Here is a 21,637-nt window from a genome sequence, read left to right as displayed (position 1 = left end):
TGGGGATGGATGGATTGGGATGGATGGATGGATTGGGATGGATGGATGGATTGATTGGGATGGATGGGGATGGATGGATGGATGGATTGGGATGGATGGATGGATTGATTGGGATGGATTGATTGGGATGGATGGATTGATTGGGATGATTGGGATGGATGGATGGATTGATTGGGATGGATTGGGATGGATGGATGGATTGGGATGGATTGGGATGGATGGATGGATTGGGATGGATGGATGGATGTTGCACTAAACTGTACTGAAATCTCAAGAAAAAAAAAAGAAGCAACATGACGACACATATCCCAAAATAATCTGTATGGTGTTGTGTTAGAAGACCATTTATATGAAGTCATTTCAGTAAGTATGGACTTGCCATCTTGTATCGCTAACACGCCGCTATTACAAAGGTTTCAGATTATGTAATAAGGCCCTAGTGGTCTTAATTACATTAGATATGTTTGCTAAGCTAAATTATGATCTTTATTTATTGATGTGTTTGTTATAGGCCATATTTAATGCGCATATCAATGCAATAAAGCAAACGTCAGCATCTTTTTATGTGCGTTAAAATCTTTGTGTAGAGTCTGTCTTTATGTGTTTGTTTATTCCTGTATAATGTTTAATGATCTCTTCTCGGGTTTATCTATGAAGATAAAAAGCAACGGTCGGCCTTCCATCTGCTAGTGAAGATAAAACGTAAAAACATACAATCCAATTAACAATATATTACAATAAACGTTAACAACAAAACATCTTCAGTCCCAGCGAACCAGAGGATCCACAAACATTGAAAACGCAAGTCTAGATCGAACACAAACACTGTTTATTTTTCCAGAATATATTCCAAATGAAAGTGCCGCAGTCGTACAAACATACTTTATTGAACGATAACACACTTGACTGTCCTCTGACGCTCGTAACGATTATCAAGTCCATTCGGAAAAGAAAGAAAATGAGAATGAGAACAAAATATCGTGGCCAACAGCGTCCAGCAGCAAGCCCTGTATTAGAAAGAAAACAGAGCGCTTTGCAACTTTGGAAACAAGCTTTAACCTGACTGTAGCGCGCTATGTTTTACAGACATTGATCTGTAAGTGCTTTGACTTAACTTCGGTTTAATGAGGGGCATTTGAAGCGCACCTCATCCTCGTCATGGGCCTCCTCCTCTCCAAACATCTACTGTCCATGCGGCCAGTGCATAGAGTGCAAGCGACAAAATTAATGTTCACAAACTGAAATTGAAGAGTAAATATGTAAGATGCTTTCCCCTCTTCTCCAGCGGGATGGGTGCGTGATGGAAGACTGTGTCCTCCTAGCTGGATCGGCATTGCACCTGCCCATCTGAGCTGTCCTCTTCATCAGAGCCCTCGTCTCCTCTGCTGTTCAGACCCGTGATGCGGTAGCCCATGTTCAACAGCATGACCTCCAGCGGGTCGGCATTCATGCGCCGCTGGTTGGCCTGCGCTGCTCCGTCCATGTCCTCCACCACACGGCAATTCTCACTTTCCGACTGGATCAAAACACATTCAAATCATTGGGACGCACAGAATGTTGCTTCAATTTATACCAACTTAACTGAAAATTCATTATTCCCTCAAAACTAATGACACATGGCAGTGATGCGCTACCTCTGGTCTGGGGCTCCACAGTCGCACCACTGGATCGATGCCGCTGGTTGCCAGGAAACAGAAACTGGGATGCGGCTGTAGGCAGTTCACTATAGACTCGTCTCCCTGTAAGATCCGCACCAGGTTTGTCGTCTCTTTCTCCCAGATGAAAAATGAGCCGTCGTCAGAGCCGCTCACTATGTACTGACTTTTACTGCGGAGAGGAAATACTGACAAAATTACACACATTGTATCGCAACTGCTGCTGTATTCTGGGTAAATGATACAGAGTTACTAGTGTGTTTTGGTGGTTGCTATGACAGTTGAAGTTAGACAGACAGACAGATATACTGACAGACACAGTGAGACAGATTGACAGACAGATTGATAGACAGATACACAGATTGCTAGATAGACAGACAGACAGATTGACAGACAGACACACAAACAGAAAGAACGACAGATTAACAGACAGACATGCATACCAACAGACAGATAGACACACATACAGAAAGACAAATTGACAGACAAAAAGACAGACAGATAGACACATAGACAAACATACAGACACAGACAGAGAGACAGATTGATACACAAAGACAGACAGACAGACACAGACAGATTGACAGATAGACACACAGAAAGAGCGACAGATTAACAGACAGACACGCATACCAACAGACAGATAGACACACACACACACACACACACACACACACACACACAGATAGACAGACAAAAAGACAGACAGACACACAAACAGACAGACAGATTACCAGACAGACACGTATACCAACAGACAGACACATAGTCAAACAAACAGAAATACAGACAGACAGACAAGCAGATTGACAGATAGACAGACAGACAGATACAAACAGAAAGACTGACAGATTAACAGACAGACACGTATACCAACAGACAAATAGATACATATACAGAAAGACAGATTGACAGACAAAAGACAGACAAAAGACAGACAGACACATAGACAAACATACAGACACAGAGACACACAAACAGAAAGACAGACAGACAGGCAGATTGACAGACAGACACGTATACCAACAGACAGATAGACACACATACAGAAAGACATATTGACAGACAAAAAGACAGACAGAAAGACAGACAGACAGATATACAGACAGATTGACAGATAGACACACAAACAGAAAGACTGACAGATTAACAGACACACATATACAGAAAGACAGATTGACAGACAGACACACAGAATGTCACAGACACACAGACAGAAAGACAGACAGATAGATCTAGAAGAAGTTCAGAATCAGTATCAGTCTTATTCAATCCACTATAAGAAGAGCAGACTGACCTTCCAAAGAAGTTGGCTTCCTTGATGTCAGTGGTGGTGTTGCAGTGACCACAGTAGCGATGTTTATAATCCAGGCTTCTCTCTCTCAGGACGATCTCATCTTCAGGGATCGACTCTTTCCGGCTGAAGTTATGGAAGCGGATCGAGCTGTTCCCCTTTTTATCTTCAGCTGCATCAGATAAATGGATAATATTGAGACAGGTTTGATTATTCACATGCATTCAAACTAAACACAAGAGTTATTGTAAAGCAGCGCTTCTCAACGGGTGTGTCACCACCCAAATATAAACCACAGTTCTGTCCTGATCGGGCCACGAACGGCAGGGAAAACACACTTCATGCACACAATAAAATGCAACTGAACATATCATCAATTATAGTTAGATTAGCAAAATAAATAGACTTATAAGCTTCTAAAAGGGAGGAGAAACACTTGGACTCCAGTTGAGAATCAAGAGTTTGTAAAGAACGTACAAGAGTCTGTTTTTGAGAAGAGCGCTGCTTTAATGTCCTTGTCCAGCGCATCACATGCATTGCTGTGCGCTTGATCCGGAAACTTCCCTTTGAAGTCGTCTAGACACTCCAGCGCCTCCGCGATGTATTTGAGTTCAAATAGACAGCGAGCTAAACGGAAGTGTGCTTTCAGATGACTGGGGTTGAGTGACAGGGCCTTGAGACAGTCTCGCAGTGCGTCATAGTGATCACCGTCCCTGCAGAGACAAAAATCACAAACACAACATACATTCAAATAATAAAACAACAAGCCACTAGACTGCTTTGAACATACGCTTGTCCAATGAGTCTAAACCTAACATTTATAAGATGTATTTCACATCATTAGGGGCTGTTCACCAAAACCGTTGTATTGTTATTTTATTGTTAACTCATGTACAGTAAACATGCGGTAGACGGATGTATTTGCAATGTTATTATAGTTTTGAAAATTTCACTAGTTTTTATTACATTCGCATTTTTTATTTTTTTTAAACGGCTACGTGCGACCCCCACGTCCACATGCGTGGACGTTGTATTTTAGCTCCGCTATATGCAATGCATAATTGTATTGAATTTAAACAGACTGAATACTGTTCACAAGAGTCTAGATGGTCATTTAAGGGATCAACTTCTGCCGCACCGAGTCACATGACACAACAACATGACGTTGATTTCCGTGAAGCGCTCCTACGGGCGCAGCGCCAACATAAGTGCCTCTGGTAATAAATCTCTTTAAGTTTTGTCACTGAAACATGTTTGGATGTAAAGAGGAGAGTCTCTAGTTTCATTTGATATGCCGCTTTAAAAAATACGTAAATGTTTCTCGCATCAGCGAGCTGATAAACATGATGTCCACATATGTGGATTTTGGGACATTATTCCAATAAATCTAGTAATTTTCTCTATGATTTTTATTTAGTTTTCGTTCTTAATGTAGCACACATTTAGAGCTTTTTAGCATCTCATGCAGGAACGCAACATTTTTAAGATGCCATGCCAAGTAATAAAACAAACATTTTTTAAAAAAGCATCTCGAGACACCTGCGTACTCTTATTTGTTGCGTTGCATCTCGCTTAATTGTACATAAGAACTAATTACACATGCAAACACAACAATGACTAAAGGTTTGCATAGCATGCAGACATGATTTTAGTCATGAGATTTCACAGAATGAGTTTCATTCTGTGTCATTTGAGTCATCATCGAGTCTCTCTGAAGCCAGTTTGTCTCAAAAGCATTAACACACCATTTGCGCTTCATGTAGGCGGCGGCGCGGTTCCCGTACAGCATGGCGTTTTGGCCGTCCTCATGGATGCCCAGACTGTACAGCTGTATGGATTGAGTCCACTGCTGCCGAGCGAACGAGTCATTCGCCTGCTGCTTGATTCTCTCCAGGTAAGGAGGAAGATCACCTGATCCACTGACACACACACACACACACACACACACACACAGCAACAGTTAGCATAACTCATGAAGATACGAATATCAGTGCGGTCACTTCTGAGTCCTCGAGTACTCATGTCCGTCCCTACCCTGGATAAGGGAAAGATGAATTGTTATTACCTGTAAAGTTTGCCGTGAGTCAGTCGGAGGCGACTGGCAGGAAGGTGAATTCCATTAGACAATCCGTTGGTGGTTTTGCCATTCTGTACCTCTGCGCACCATAAACAAACATTAACCAAGAGCACAACAGTGCAACACGATGCCAGTAATTAACTACAAGACTTCATATTCCTGAATGACACATTTGTCAATAATAATATCGGCTTCTTACCTGATGATGAGTGGCACTTTTTGGGCAGCAGAAATGTGTATGGTTTTTGTTTGAACGTCAAATCGAATAAATAAACCTGAAAAGGAAACAACATTGCATGAATGTTTATCGGCAATGGACTTTAAAATGTCATCTTCAGCATTATAAGATCATTACAAAACACTCTTGAAGTTGATCACCTGTTCTCCGCCCATGTTAACCAGTAGCTCCGTACCGTCAGGACTGAAGGTCACATAAGTTGCCACCAGAACTCTTAATCTGTTATTATAGTCAGGAAGTTTGACAGGTAAATGACCTTCAAAGAGAGAAATACATGCCTGTAAAAGCAGATAAGAATAGAGCCACAAAACGTAGTTCAGTAAAACGTTCCACGCAGGACTCGAACAGCACGGCTGACTTCAAACCTGCCACATAGTACTGTCCTGCCCCGTCCGGAATCGATTTCCGATTGTCACAAAAAGTATGAACTCCGGTTGAGGAAGTCTGACTTAGAGATTTCCTAAAAGAGGAAACAGAGAAAATAACATTATATTTAAAACAAGACTTCTCCCGAAACTTGTACGACTTTCTTCCGGGAAGCAGAATTCCAAAGTTGCTCTTTTCCATACAATGAAAGTGGATGGTCGTTTTTCTTGCCAATCTCCAAAAAAAGGACAATAAATAATTTTAAAAGTATCTTAACCCTTTAAACTCTAGTGCATTTTTGGACTGGCGCCCACAATTTTTCACGCGCAATTTTTAAAAACTCACTATTCACACAGATGTGAACTGTAGAGGGCGCTCTAACACATTTAACCCCTCACAGATGTGAACTGTAGGGGGCGCTCTAACACATTATACCCCTCACAGATGTGAACTGTAGGTGGCGCTCTAACACATTATACCCCTCACAGATGTGAACTGTAGGGGGCGCTCTAACACATTATACCCCTCACAGATGTGAACTGTAGGGGCGCTCTAACACATTATACCCCTCACAGATGTGAACTGTAGGGGCGCTCTAACACATTATACCCCTCACAGATGTGAACTGTAGGGGCGCTCTAACACATTATACCCCTCACAGATGTGAACTGTAGGGGCGCTCTAACACATTATACCCCTCACAGATGTGAACTGTAGGGGCGCTCTAACACATTTACCCCTCACAGATGTGAACTGTAGGGGCGCTCTAACACATTTTACCCCTCACAGATGTGAACTGTAGGGGCGCTCTAACACATTTTACCCCTCACAGATGTGAACTGTAGGGGCGCTCTAACACATTATACCCCTCACAGATGTGAACTGTAGGGGCGCTCTAACACATTATACCCCTCACAGATGTGAACTGTAGGGGCGCCTAACACATTTTACCCCTCACAGATGTGAACTGTAGGGGGCTCTAACACATTATACCCCTCACAGATGTGAACTGTAGGGGGCGCTCTAACACATTATACCCCTCACAGATGTGAACTGTAGGGGGCGCTCTAACACATTATACCCCTCACAGATGTGAACTGTAGGGGGCGCTCTAACACATTATACCCCTCACAGATGTGCTCGTCCATAGACATTCAGTCTAATGTTCAGTTCAAGCAACACCCTCATTATTTCATTGAATATCTCGTCCTCTGAGTGGACTACAAGCTCAATCTAGGTGTCATTAGAAAGCTGAGATCCTTTTCTTTGCAATGATGATACAAAACATTTTATCATCAATAGACAAAAACATATTTTCTGATTATTTGTTTGCATGCCTTTTCTTCTGGATGGCATATTTTGTTCTGACATCTACATTTACATTTACGCATTTGGCAGATGCTTTTATCCAAAGCGACTTACAGTGCACTTATTACAGGGACAATCCCCCCGGAGCAACCTGGAGTTAAGTGTCTTACTCAAGGACACAATGGTGGTGACTGTGGGGATCAAACCAGCAACCTTCTGATTACCAGTTTTGTGCTTTAGCCCACTAAGCCACCACCACTCCACTAAGATATAACATTGAATTATTCAGCTTAGCAAGCTCACAGACTAGTAAAAAATTGCTCATTTTTAGAGAACGTCCTAAGTAAAAGCAGATATAAAGTTTTTGGCTATTTGGCACTTACAGCAGCAGTTATCGGAGCATAAAAAGACGTTTGTATTTGATGACTTACAGAAATCATATTGCACTTTGTGATTCTTTAGACCTGTGGTATTAGGGAAACAGAATAAACTATACAGTCGCATTCCTGAGAATGAGAGCTTTCATTTGATATATGACTTGTCTAGTTAGGTGCCATGTGAATGACTTTTTTATAAATACTTCTACCCCGTTACCTCTAGAGGGCGCCGATTTTCAATGCGAATGTTTTGAGGCCTTTTGTTATTTTAAGTAACATAAATGCAGAAGTGATGGTGTTCTCCGAAAAGTTCAGGATTTGAATGTTACCTCATATGCCTGACTTACATATAGACTTTAATGTTTTAAACATAAACTTTTTTCACGATATAGCGCCCCCTATAGTTTGTAAATTTGGGTCTGTTCCTCACACAAACTTCACATGACTTCAAAAGATTAAAAAATATAGTACACAAGTTGTATTGACTACTTTAACCCTTTAAGATCGGATGAGCACATGAGGAAAAAATAAGAGTCAAGATATTAATAACTACAATCTTGACCAACACAAAATAGGTATTTGCACGCATTAAAACGATCCCTATTGTTCAGTTTTGGTATGCATTATGACCAAAACTGAACAAGTGTTTTGAAATTTGCAGACAAATCAGAAATGTTCTGTTTTGATGTTTTATAAAAATAACTGAACTGCACAAGATATTGCAATCAGTAAAAACATCAAACTGATCAAATAGTCATGTGCCATTCGAAAGCTCTCAAAGAGTAAAATACAACCCGACTATTTGTTTATATTTTCTCCCCAATTTGTAACGCCCAATTCCCAATGCGCTCTGAGACCGTCATAGTGCGCAGTGATCTCGACTCAGTCGGGTGACTTGGTTGAGCTCAGTTACCTCATGCGAGACCGTCAATGCGCATGTGGAGTCTTGCACGCTATTGCTCCGCGTGCATCCACGCTACAACTCACCACACGCCCCGCTGAGAGTGAGAACCACATTATAGCGACCACGAGGAGGTTACCCCATGTGACTCTACCCTCCCTAGCAACCGGGCCAATTTGGTTACCCCATGTGACTCTACCCTCCCTAGCAACCGGCCCAATTTGGTTGCTTAGGAGTCCTGACTGGATTTGAATTTGCGAACTCCAGGGGTGGTAGTCAACATCTTCACTCACGGAGATACCCAGACCCCCATACAACCAGCCTATTTGTTTTACTCACAGACAAACAAATTGCAAGTAATAGCGAAGTCTATGTCTTTGACAATTATTTTTATGTTTCTTACATGCCGCATTTTCACTTATAAATTCACAAAAAATAAACAGAACATCAAATATGACATATGATTATTTAGAGTCTGTGATTATCTTTCAATCGAGTCCACACACAAGATAATCAGATATATAGATCATTAGATAATCCACATGAAGCACAATGTTACATATGACCACCAGGAGATGGCGCCAAATACACGACACAGACTCAATGATGACTCAAATGACACAGAATGAAACTCATTCTGTGAAATCTCATGAGTAAAATCATGTCTGCATGCTATGCAAACCTTTAGTCATTGTTGTGTTTGCATGTGTGATTAGTTCTTATGTACAATTATTATCTTTTATTTGTTTGGAGATGTTTTTGGACACTATGATCACATTATATTTGTAATGTTGGAACTTTTGATTGATTTGTCGTATCAACATAAACTTTCTCTCAGATACAGTCGACATGATTGCAAACAAAAAAGCTTTTCGGAGCCGCCTTATTTACAACCAGAGATATATAATGTTAAATAAGAAAAAAGTACATTTTTGGCTAAATTGTTTTTTCAGCAGTTTCTCAGGCTCAGAGTTTCAGAATGTATCATAATCTATATCATAAAAAAACGTGAAAAGTTTTATTTACAATGATACCAAACACTCAACCCTCCTTGACGAGTTAAAGGCCTTAAATTTGGTCAAAAATATCATTGAAACAGAAAATCTTTCAAAACACCTTCAGAGCTAAAATGGTTAATGAAACTGTGCTTTGTTTTGTTCTTTTTGGAGCTTGGTAGCATGAATCACAATCACTTTCACTGTATGCAAGAGCAGCTCAGACATTTGGTTTCTCATTTAATTTTGTGTTTCACAGAAGAAAGACGTACCGGTTTGGAACAACACGAGTAGGAGCAATGTTTCTTTATTCTAATAAACTCACCTGTGATTGTGGATCATTCTAATGTCATAAAGCCGAACAAAGGGCCCGTTGGCTCCCACAGCCATGTAGTTGTTGTCACGTGGGTTGATAGCGAGACATTTGGCTTCAACAAGCTGCCCGCAGAACTCCGTCAGGTCGATTAAAACCTCAGAGCGCTTGCCGCTCTCTCTCAAGTCATACTGCCTGCAGAGACGGGGAAAAAACAGATTAAATAAAAACATGTTTTGACGTCATATTTCAGTTTGTTTGCCATTCGAAAGCTCTCAAAGAGTAAAATACAACCAGACTATTTGTTTTTATTTTCTCCCCAATTTGGAGCACATGCCTGGGCATGTGCGAGCCGCCTGATGGGCGATACCACCCTGCAGCCAACACAACATCTGAAGCGGGTGGAACATGCTTTTCAAGGGCATATAAGCTTTTTCTCATAAGTGGTGAATATGTGACTTGTTTCTATCCCCTCTGAGACCGCCTACAGGTACAGAGGGTGAAAGAAAATACCATGACTATATTTACACAGCTAAATAAGGTGGACACACGCAACATAGTCTGATAAAAGGGTCCACTCTGGATAATAATGGCACACTTAAGGTCTATTCACAACAAATTTGTGATAAATTTGCCAGAACAACAGTCAAAAGTTCTATTCACACCAAGACCGCAACTAATAAAGTGAAAAACAAAATAACCCCTGTACAGTAGGCGGCACTGTTCTACAAACATATTTATTTTGTTTTCCTGCTCGGACAATATTCTATGGAGCCCCTTAGAGGACAGGGCGAGAAAGGTTTCCCTCTCAGTGAGTTTTGCATTCCCTCCCAGTGAGTTTTGCGTTCCCTCAAAATAGTTTTGCATTCCCTCCCAGTAAGGTTTGCGTTCCCTCCCAGTTAGTTTTGTGTTCCCTCTCAGTGAGTTTTGCGTTCCCTCCCAGTGAGTTTTGCGTTCCCTCCCAGTAAGGTTTGCGTTCCCTCAAAATAGTTTTGCGCTCCCTCCCAGTAAGGTTTGCGTTCCCTCCCAGTTAGTTTTGTGTTCCCTCTCAGTGAGTTTTGCGTTCCCTCCCAGTGAGTTTTGCGTTCCCTCAAAATAGTTTTGCGTTCCCTCCCAGTGAGTTTTGCGTTCCCTCCCAGTAAGGTTTGCGTTCCCTCAAAATAGTTTTGCGTTCCCTCCCAGTAAGGTTTGCGTTCCCTCAAAATAGTTTTGCGTTCCCTCCCAGTAAGGTTTGCGTTCCCTCAAAATAGTTTTGCGTTCCCTCCCAGTAAGGTTTGCGTTACCTCAAAATAGTTTTGCGTTCCCTCCCAGTAAGGTTTGCGTTACCTCAAAATAGTTTTGCGTTCCCTCCCAGTGAGTTTTGCGTTCCCTCCCAGTGAGTTTTGCGTTCCCTCCCAGTGAGTTTTGCGTTCCCTCAAAATAGTTTTGTGTTCCCTCCTAGTGAGTTTTGCTTTCCCCTCAAAATAGTTTTGCGTTCCCTCCCAGTGAGTTTTGCGTTCCCTAACAGTAAGGTTTGCGTTCCCTCAAAATAGTTTTGCGTTCCTCTCAAAATAGTTTTGCGTTCCCTCCCAGTGAGTTTTGCGTTCCCTCAAAATAGTTTTGCGTTCCCTCCCAGTAAGGTTTGCGTTCCCTCAAAATAGTTTTGCGTTCCCTCAAAATAGTTTTGCGTTCCCTCCCAGTGAGTTTTGCGTTCCCTAACAGTAAGGTTTGCGTTCCCTCAAAATAGTTTTGCGTTCCTCTCAAAATAGTTTTGCGTTCCCTCCCAGTGAGTTTTGCGTTCCCCTCAAAATAGTTTTGCGTTCCCTCCCAGTAAGGTTTGCGTTCCCTCAAAATAGTTTTGCGTTCCCTCAAAATAGTTTTGCGTTCCCTCCCAGTGAGTTTTGCGTTCCCCTCAAAATAGTTTTGCGTTCCCTCCCAGTGAGTTTTGCGTTCTCCTCAAAATAGTTTTGCGTTCCCTCCCAGTAAGGTTTGCGTTCCCTCCCAGTGAGTTTTGCGTTCCCCTCAAAATAGTTTTGCGTTCCCTCCCAGTGAGTTTTGCGTTCCCCTCAAAATAGTTTTGCGTTCCCTCCCAGTGAGTTTTGCGTTCCCCTCAAAATAGTTTTGCGTTCCCTCCTAGTGAGTTTTGCGTTCCCTCCCAGTGAGTTTTGCGTTCCCTCCTAGTGAGTTTTGCGTTCCCACCCAGTGAGTTTTGCGTTCCCTCCCAGTGAGGTTTTGCGTTCCCTCCCAGTGAGGTTTGCGTTCCCTCCCAGTGAGGTTTGCGTTCCCTCCCAGTAAGGTTTGCGTTCCCTCCCAGTAAGGTTTGCGTTCCCCCCCCCAGTAAGGTTTGCGTTCCCCTCGCAGCACGTTTTTGGTTTTACTAATGCAAATACCATAGTTTAACTATGGTTTTACTATAGTAATATTGTGGTAACACTTTAAAATAAGGATACACTTGTTAACATTAGTAAACAACATAAGTTAACATGAACTACCAAAGAATAATACTTTCACAGCATTTATTAATCTTGTTTACTGTTAAATTCAACATAGACGAACACATTGTTCAAATCAAAAGTTGTATATGTTCACATTAATGCAGCATGAACTAACAAAATAACAATGAACAACTGTATTTCTATTACAAACATTATCAAAGAATAAATATATTGTTCATTGTAGGTTCATGATACCTTGTGCATTAACAAGTGTAACCTTATAATAAAGTGCTACTGATACTGCAGACTATAATAACCATAGTTTCTGGTGGAAAACAGTGTTAATTGTGCCATTGGGAACCCAGTTCCTAGTAAAAATCTTCCGCACAGAAAAAAACACGCTTTGTGTGACTTCCTTTAGACAGGAAAAGACTGTCTGACCAACATGTTAAGTGACCAAACACAATTTTGTTTGTACGTGCCATGTGAACCTGGGCGTGGAACCTGGGCGTGGCATCTGAGGCAGATGCACAACCTACCTGATGACCCCGTCTTCAGCGGCGCTCCAGAACATGTTGGGCCACAGGGGCGCCGTGGCGATTCGTTTGACCCTGTTCGTGTGATCTGAGAACATGTGTATGGTTTCTTTAGCTGTGATGTCGTGGACGTGCACCTTGGTATCTGCAGCTCCAGTGATTAAGATTCGGTCCTCGGAGTGAGGCAGAAACTGTAAACAGACAAAATCAGATATAGATAATGAACACTTACGGTCCTAAATTTATCTGTGACTTTAGTGCTTAGGTCTGAAGTTCACCTTCACAGAGAAGATGTTGGCAGCATGTCCTGTGTGCATTGTGACGAGCTTCTTGTGTCTGAATGGATCCCAGATGATAGCGTGCTGATCATCTGATCCTGATGCCAGAAGACTAAACACAAAGAACGATTACAGAATGAGTATAGAGATCCAATCACATAAAACACACTGAGATTCAAAGCACTCACTCTCCCCTCTCGTTCCACTCCAGACAGTTCACACACCCCGAGTGACCCTGAAAACACACACAATGTCTTTTTCAGCATTTTGATGATGTTCAATATATACTGTACAGCGGCAAGAAAAAGTATGTGGAATTAGCTGGATATAAAATGTGATCTTTCATGTCTTTATTGAACACATCCCACTAAACATTCACAGTGCTGTGGAAAAAGTAAGTGAACCCTTGGATTTTATAACCACCTCTGGCAGCAATAACCTCAATCAAGCATTTCCGGTAGATGCGGATCAGACCTGCACAACGTTCAGAAGGATTTCTGGATCATTCTTCCTTACAGAACTGCTTCAGTTCAGACATATTCTTAGGATGTCTGGTGTCTATATTAAGCTCATTCCACAGCATCACTATTGGGCTCTGGTGGATTTACTTCAGTGTTTAGGGTCATTGTCCCTAGTTTGTCTAACTGTGGACAGATGAATTTCTAACGGCCACTTCTAGTGAGAATACCTATAGTACTAAATCATCTCCATTTATAGACAGTTTGTCTAACTGTGGACAGATGAATTTCTAACGGCCACTTCTAGTGAGAATACCTATAGTACTAAATCACCTCCATTTATAGACAGTTTGTCTAACTGTGGACAGATGAATATCTAACGGCCACTTCTAGTGAGAGTACCTATAGAACTAAATCACCTCCATTTATAGACAGTTTGTCTAACTGTGGACAGATGAATATCTAACGGCCACTTCTAGTGAGAGTACCTATAGAACTAAATCACCTCCATTTATAGACAGTTTGTCTAACTGTGGACAGATGAATATCTAACGGCCACTTCTAGTGAGAATACCTATAGTACTAAATCATCTCCATTTATAGACAGTTTGTCTAACTGTGGACGGATAAATATCTAACGGCCACTTCTAGTGAGAGTATCTATAGTACTAAATCATCTCCATTTACAGACAGCTTGTCTCACTGTGGACAGATGAATATCTAACGGCCACTTCTAGTGAGAGTACCTATAGTACTAAATCATCTCCAATTATAGACAGTTTGTCTCACTGTGGATGGATGAATATCTAACGGTCACTTCTAGAGAGAGTACCTATAGTACTAAATCATCTCCATTTATAGACAGTTTGTCTCACTGTGGATGGATGAATATCTAACGGCCACTTCTAGTGAGAGTACCAATCGTACTAAATCATCTCCATTTATAGACAGTTTGTCTCACTGTGGATGGATGAATATCTAACGGCCACTTCTAGTGAGAGTACCTATATTACTAAATCATCTCCATTTATAGACAGTTTGTTTAACTGTGGACGGATGAATATCTAACGGCCACTTCTAGAGAGAGAGTACCTATAGTACTAAACCATCTCCATTTATAGACAGTTTGTCTAACTGTGGACAGATGAATATCTAACGGCCACTTCTAGTGAGAGTACCTATAGTACTAAATCATCTCCATTTATAGACAGTTTGTCTCACTGTGGACAGATGAATATCTAACGGCCAATTCTAGTGAGAGTACCTATAGTACTAAACCACCTCCATTTATAGACAGTTTGTCTAACTGTGGACAGATGAATATCTAACGGCCACTTCTAGTGAGAGTACCTATAGTACTAAACCATCTCCATTTATAGACAGTTTGTCTCACTGTGGACAGATGAATATCTAACGGCCACTTCTAGTGAGAGTACCTATAGTACTAAACCACCTCCATTTATAGACAGTTTGTCTCACTGTGGACAGATGAATATCTAACGGCCACTTCTAGTGAGAGTACCTATAGTACTAAATCACCTCCATTTATAGACAGTTTGTCTAACTGTGGACAGATGAATATCTAACGGCCACTTCTAGTGAAAGTACATATAGTACTAAATCATCTCCATTTATAGACAGTTTGTCTCACTGTGGACAGATGAATATCTAACGGCCACTTCTAGTGAGAGTACCTATAGTACTAAACCACCTCCATTTATAGACAGTTTGTCTAACTGTGGACAGATGAATATCTAACGGCCACTTCTAGTGAGAGTACCTATAGTACTAAATCATCTCCATTTATAGACAGTTTGTCTCACTGTGGACAGATGAATATCTAACGGCCACTTCTAGTGAGAGTACCTATAGTACTAAATCACCTCCATTTATAGACAGTTTGTCTAACTGTGGACAGATGAATATCTAACGGCCACTTCTAGTGAGAGTACCTATAGTACTAAATCATCTCCAATTATAGACAGTTTGTCTCACTGTGGACGGATGAATATCTAACGGCCACTTTTATTGAGAGTACCTATAGTACTAAATCATCTCCATTTATTGACAGTTTGTCTAACTGTGAACGGATGAATATCTAACGGTCACTTCTAGTGAGAGTACCTATAGTACTAAATCATCTCCATTTATAGACAGTTTGTCTAACTGTGGACGGATGAATATCTAACGGTCACTTCTAGTGAGAGTACCTATAGTACTAAATCATCTCCATTTATAGACAGTTTGTCTAACTGTGGACAGATGAATATCTAACGGTCACTTCTAGTGAGAGTACCTATAGTACTAAATCATCTCCATTTATAGACAGTTTGTCTAACTGTGGACAGATGAATATCTAACGGTCACTTCTAGAGAGAGTACCTATAGTACTAAATCATCTCCATTTATTGACAGTTTGTCTAACTGTGAACGGATGAATATCTAACGGTCACTTCTAGTGAGAGTACCTATAGTACTAAATCATCTCCATTTATAGACAGTTTGTCTAACTGTGGACGGATGAATATCTAACGGCCACTTCTAGTGAGAGTACCTATAGTACTAAATCATCTCCATTTTTAGACAGTTTGTCTAACTGTGGATGGATGAATATCTAACTGCCACTTCTAGTGAGAGTACCTATAGTACTAAATCATCTCCATTTATAGACAGTTTGTCTCACTGTGGACGGATGAATATCTAACTGCCACTTCTAGTGAGAGTACCTATAGTACTAAATCATCTCCATTTATAGACACAGTTTGTCTAACTGTGAACAGATGAATATCTAACGGTCACTTCTAGTGAGAGTACCTATAGTACTAAATCATCTCCATTTATAGACAGTTTGTCTAACTGTGAACGGATGAATATCTAACGGTCACTTCTAGTGAGAGTACCTATAGTACTAAATCATCTCCATTTATAGACAGTTTGTCTAACTGTGGACGGATGAATATCTAACGGCCACTTCTAGTGAGAGTACCTATAGTACTAAATCATCTCCATTTTTAGACAGTTTGTCTAACTGTGGACGGATGAATATCTAACTGCCACTTCTAGTGAGAGTACCTATAGTACTAAATCATCTCCATTTATAGACAGTTTGTCTCACTGTGGACGGATGAATATCTAACTGCCACTTCTAGTGAGAGTACCTATAGTACTAAATCATCTCCATTTATTGACAGTTTGTCTAACTGTGAACGGATGAATATCTAACGGTCACTTCTAGTGAGAGTACCTATAGTACTAAATCATCTCCATTTATAGACAGTTTGTCTAACTGTGGACGGATGAATATCTAACGGCCACTTCTAGTGAGAGTACCTATAGTACTAAATCATCTCCATTTTTAGACAGTTTGTCTAACTGTGGATGGATGAATATCTAACTGCCACTTCTAGTGAGAGTACCTATAGTACTAAATCATCTCCATTTATAGACAGTTTGTCTCACTGTGGACGGATGAATATCTAACTGCCACTTCTAGTGAGAGTACCTATAGTACTAAATCATCTCCATTTATAGACAGTTTGTCTCACTGTGGACGGATGAATATCTAACGGCCACTTCTAGTGAGAGTACCTATAGTACTAAATCATCTCCATTTTTAGACAGTTTGTCTAACTGTGGACGGATGAATATCTAACTGCCACTTCTAGTGAGAGTACCTATAGTACTAAATCATCTCCATTTATAGACACAGTTTGTCTAACTGTGCACGGATGAATATCTAACGGTCACTTCTAGTGAGAGTACCTATAGTACTAAATCATCTCCATTTATAGACACTTTGTCTAACTGTGAACGGATGAATATCTAACGGCCACTTCTAGTGAGAGTACCTATAGTACTAAATCATCTCCATTTATAGACAGTTTGTCTAACTGTGGACGGATGAATATCTAACGGCCACTTCTAGTGAGAGTACCTATAGTACTAAATCATCTCCATTTATAGACAGTTTGTCTAACTGTGGACGGATGAATATCTAACGGCCACTTCTAGTGAGAGTACCTATAGTACTATATCATCTCCATTTATAGACAGTTTGTCTCACTGTGGATGGATGAATATCTAACTGCCACTTCTAGTGAGAGTACCTATAGTACTAAATCATCTCCATTTATAGACACAGTTTGTCTAACTGTGCACGGATGAATATCTAACGGTCACTTCTAGTGAGAGTACCTATAGTACTAAATCATCTCCATTTATAGACACTTTGTCTAACTGTGAACGGATGAATATCTAACGGCCACTTCTAGTGAGAGTACCTATAGTACTAAATCATCTCCATTTATAGACAGTTTGTCTAACTGTGGACGGATGAATATCTAACGGCCACTTCTAGTGAGAGTACCTATAGTACTAAATCATCTCCATTTATAGACAGTTTGTCTAACTGTGAACAGATGAATATCTAACGGCCACTTCTAGAGAGAGTACCTATAGTACTAAATCATCTCTATTTATAGACAGTTAGTCTAACTGTGGACAGATGAATATCTAACGGCCACTTCTAGAGAGAGTACCTATAGTACTAAATCATCTCCATTTATAGACAGTTTGTCTAACTGTGGACAGATGAATATCTAACGGCCACTTCTAGTGAGAGTACCTATAGTACTAAATCATCTCCATTTATAGACAGTTTGTCTAACTGTGAACAGATGAATATCTAACGGCCACTTCTAGTGAGAGTACCTATAGTACTAAATCATCTCCATTTATAGACAGTTTGTCTCACTGTGGACGGATGAATATCTAACGGTCACTTCTAGTGAGAGTATCTATAGTATTAAATCATCTCCATTTATAGTCGGTTTGTCTAACTGTGAACAGATGAATATCTAACGGCCACTTCTAGTGAGAGTACCTATAGTATTAAATCATCTCCATTTATAGTCGGTTTGTCTAACTGTGAACAGATGAATATCTAACGGCCACTTCTAGTGAGAGTACCTATAGTACTAAATCATCTCCATTTATAGACAGTTTGTCTAACTGTGAACAGATTAATATCTAACGGCCACTTCTAGTGAGAGTATCTATAGTACTAAATCATCTCCATTTATAGACAGTTTGTCTAACTGTCCACAGATGAATATCTAACGGCCACTTCTAGTGAGAGTACCTATAGTACTAAATCATCTCCATTTATAGACAGTTTGTCTCACTGTGGACAGATGAATATCTAACGGCCACTTCTAGTGAGAGTACCTATAGTACTAAATCATCTCCATTTATAGACAGTTTGTCTAACTGTGGACAGATGAATATCTAAACTCTTCCAGATAACTCTGTAACCCTTTCCAGCTTTATGCAAATCAACAGTTCTTGATCGTAGGTCTTCTCAGATCTTTTTTGCGAGGCATTGGTCCACGTCAGCAGATGTTGTGAATAGCAAACTCAAAATGTTTGAGTGTTTTTTAAAAGTCAAAGTAGCTCTAACCCATACCTCCAATCTCATTTCATTAATTGGATGCCAGGATAGCCAACTCCAGACTCTAATTAGCTTTGTTGGCATCAGTAGCCTAGGGGTTCACATACTTTTTCCAACCTGCACTGTGAATGTTTAATGGGACGAGTTCAATCAAGACATGAAAGATTATAATTGTTTGTGTGCTGTTATCTTAAGCACATTATTGTTTGTCTACACTTGTGACTTTGATGAAGATGAGATCACATTGTATAACCAACTTATGCAGAAAACCAGCTAATTCCAAAGGGTTCACATACTTTCTTGCCACTGTATATGAATGTACAACATATCTGAATGCATCCCCCCAAAGGAGTCATTTAAACCAATTTCAAGCCAATGCTGCCAAGTAGATACAAAATGTTTAATGTAAATAGAAATCTAGTTAACAACCACTTTTAACTAAATGAACACAACATTTACTTGCAATATTGAACAGCCCTAAAATATTAACATATTCATGTGTTCATAAAAAGTCACCTGTAGTTCTGCCTCCAGTCCTAGTCTCTTTACCAAGGGATCGGTCACATGATAGTGTCTCTGGAAGTCCAGGGACCGGTTCTCCTACACAAACGGGTCAAAACACATGAGAATATTATTAATCGCAAAACTAGCAGTTTCCTGTGAATGTCATAACTGAACGTGGCACAGTAAGTTGAATATGCAAAATGGAGATTGAGATTTAAGAGCTGTAGCAAAGGGGAAGATTTTCAGTAAATAACGACATAAATTTGGGTCTTTTCCTTACACAAATGTATCAGATCACTTCAGAAGACTTGGAAAATAGTCTGTAAGCCATATGGACTACTTTAAACTATGTTATCTTTTCTTATTGGAGCTTAACAGTCATGGTCACTATACACTGTCATTGTATGGAAAAGAGCTGCCTGACGATTCTTCAAAATATCTCCTTTTGAGTTCCACAGAGAAAACAACAGGTTTGGACTGACATGAGTGTGAGAAAATAATGTCAGAATCATCAGAAACTAAAGACAGAATGACAGCATTGTGTTGTGGTATTTTTTCAAAAATAAAATGCATTTTTGTCACCCTGATCTGCCTGTGCAGAAGATCACTAGTGACGTTCCGTAGGGACATGGTCTCACAGCACGTCATGGATCCAGATGCCAAAGATCTCCGATCATGTGTGCGATCCAAGCCTCACTGAGAGGCCAAGCAACTATAATAGAAACCAAAAACAATGTATTAACAGGACAGAACCCCCCCAAACAATCACAATATTTACAGTAAATGTGGGTTATCATTCAGTTTGGGGCATGACTGACTACAACCTGTTAAAACACATATTATCAGATGTCCTGGAATAAAGATCATCAGATCTTGGCCTTAATCAACCTTCAAGTGGACTTTGATATTGTGTTTGATGGTAATAAATAAAAGCATGACACACTACCTGCATGCAGTTTCAAATATGTCGTGTAAATATGTTGTGTATTTGACCAAGCAGGCCAAATAATCTCAATTTCAGCTACATAAATCACGTGTTTTATTTATGCTAAAACTATCATTCATGCACATGATTAGTTTGACTGTCTGATTTGATGCAGTTGACCAAAACATAAACAAAGTCAGCTTGTTTATTAGTTAGTTTGAGTCACCTCACCTGTGCAGTCTGGCCTGATCTTATGTGCGCAGATAACTCGATGTTCACGATGAAAACCGAACACTAGTTTGATTAATTCAATTCGATACTGTTGCGCTGATTAAAGTATTCCGTTCACAGATTACTAGTAGTTGTTAAACGCTGGTGGGATTTCTAAGCTACATAACAAACACGCTTCCTTGACTGATCGGGTTGCCAGTTGTCGTTAAATGCGCCGTTTCATATTCAGTTACGACACAGAACTATTTATTATTATAATTATTTTGAAACAAAAAGCTTATTATCAGTGGGTTTAATACAGTAACCATATTTTAACCTTTATAGTCGTCGTAAAATAATATTAATAATATAGGAAAATGAAACCTATGGTTATTATTGTTTTACGAGAGATCTTTTATCATTTTAGCTTGCGTGTTACGACAGTAAGTCACCGTTTGCGGATGCTATACAAATGAACTGGGAGTCCCGTAAACTGATACATACATGTCGCAAAATTGTCAGCGTCTTCTCTTATAAAACAGCAATTTTATCGTATTAACGCCACACATAGTTCACTCCAAATTATTTTTTAGTGTACAATATGTTGAAGATTGGTTCATAGGCGGTCAGTTAATTAATTTATGAGTGATTTCCTCCAAAAAGCAGTTTATTCAGCATTGGGAAGCATCTCCTCCATAGAACTTCATGCAAAAAGAACGGCCTCTTGTCTCCTCGCCAGTGTACCACCATATAATCTGAACGGGACCGCTGCGTTATGCTAACGTGGTATGGAGTTATATATGTGCCACAATTCTGCACGCACAAAATTATATTTGAGCAAACAAAAATGTGCGTGCAAGATTAAATTTTGAGCGTACAGAGAGTTATTTGCACACGCAAGCTGATATTTTGAGTGGCAAAAAAATTCTGCACACACAAGATACTTTGAGCACACAGTTTTTTTTTTTACATGTGCAAGATGATATTTTGAATGCACAAAGAGTTATTTTGCACATGCAAGATATTCTGAGTGCAAAAACATTTTCTGCATGCACAAGATGACATTTTAAGCATATAAAGAGTTATTTTGCATGCGCAAGATTATGTTTTGAGTGCAAACATTTTTTTGTGCACATGCAAGATATTTTGAGCACACAAAGAGTTATTTTGCATGCGCAAGACATTTTGTGTGCCAAAAAAATTCTGCTCACACAAGATGATATTTTCAGTGTGCAAAAAAATAACGCACTTGAACTCAGTTTTGTAAAGAAATGTTTCTTCTTGCAAAGATAAATTCATTTTGAGCAAATGAAAATCTATTTTGCACTTGAATAAAGTA

The 21,637-nt window shown here is 39.9% G+C and overlaps 1 protein-coding gene and 1 long non-coding RNA gene across 3 annotated transcripts; both read right to left on the bottom strand.

Annotated features, from left to right (window-relative positions):
• Window positions 1–791: 791 nt before the first annotated feature.
• On the bottom strand, window positions 792–20,523 carry wdtc1 (WD and tetratricopeptide repeats 1). The gene is made up of 16 exons (XM_052143309.1): window positions 20,320–20,523; window positions 19,746–19,875; window positions 19,176–19,259; window positions 12,941–12,987; window positions 12,753–12,864; window positions 12,478–12,665; window positions 9,537–9,719; window positions 5,630–5,724; window positions 5,405–5,520; window positions 5,226–5,301; window positions 5,015–5,105; window positions 4,695–4,868; window positions 3,427–3,662; window positions 2,953–3,121; window positions 1,635–1,827; window positions 792–1,516 (listed from the first exon to the last, which is right to left on the bottom strand). The coding sequence occupies exons 2-16, from the start codon at window positions 19,809–19,811 to the stop codon at window positions 1,319–1,321; spliced, it is 2,028 nt and encodes a 675-aa protein (XP_051999269.1). The 5' UTR covers window positions 19,812–19,875; window positions 20,320–20,523; the 3' UTR covers window positions 792–1,318.
• LOC127655470 (uncharacterized) lies at window positions 14,930–18,499 on the bottom strand. Of its 2 annotated transcripts, none has more exons than XR_007972047.1 (3): window positions 18,437–18,499; window positions 17,749–18,006; window positions 14,930–15,162 (listed from the first exon to the last, which is right to left on the bottom strand). It is a non-coding gene; the product is annotated as an uncharacterized LOC127655470 (long non-coding RNA). The 2 variants fall into 2 exon arrangements; XR_007972048.1 differs by lacking the exon at window positions 18,437–18,499 and adding an exon at window positions 18,179–18,228 and having other exon boundaries at window positions 17,749–17,920.
• Window positions 20,524–21,637: the final 1,114 nt, after the last annotated feature.

Source organism: Xyrauchen texanus, chromosome 15, assembly GCF_025860055.1.
Source record: "Xyrauchen texanus isolate HMW12.3.18 chromosome 15, RBS_HiC_50CHRs, whole genome shotgun sequence".
NCBI lineage: Eukaryota > Metazoa > Chordata > Actinopteri > Cypriniformes > Catostomidae > Xyrauchen > Xyrauchen texanus.
The sequence above is the reverse complement of the archived record's forward strand: the minus strand, read 5'-3'. Positions and strand labels throughout refer to the sequence as shown.

What these genes read in the sequence shown, in the direction of transcription:
- wdtc1 (XM_052143309.1), bottom strand. Translation starts at nt 19,811, where the DNA reads ATGACGTGCTGTGAGACCATGTCCCTACGGAACGTCACTAGTGATCTT. An exon ending in GCCTACATGAAGCGCAAATG is followed by an intron (nt 3,663 to 4,694) that starts GTGTGTTAATGC and finishes TTGTCTCTGCAG; the next exon opens with GGACGGTGATCACTATGACG. An exon ending in GAAGCCAACTTCTTTGGAAG is followed by an intron (nt 1,828 to 2,952) that starts GTCAGTCTGCTC and finishes TCCTCTCCGCAG; the next exon opens with TAAAAGTCAGTACATAGTGA.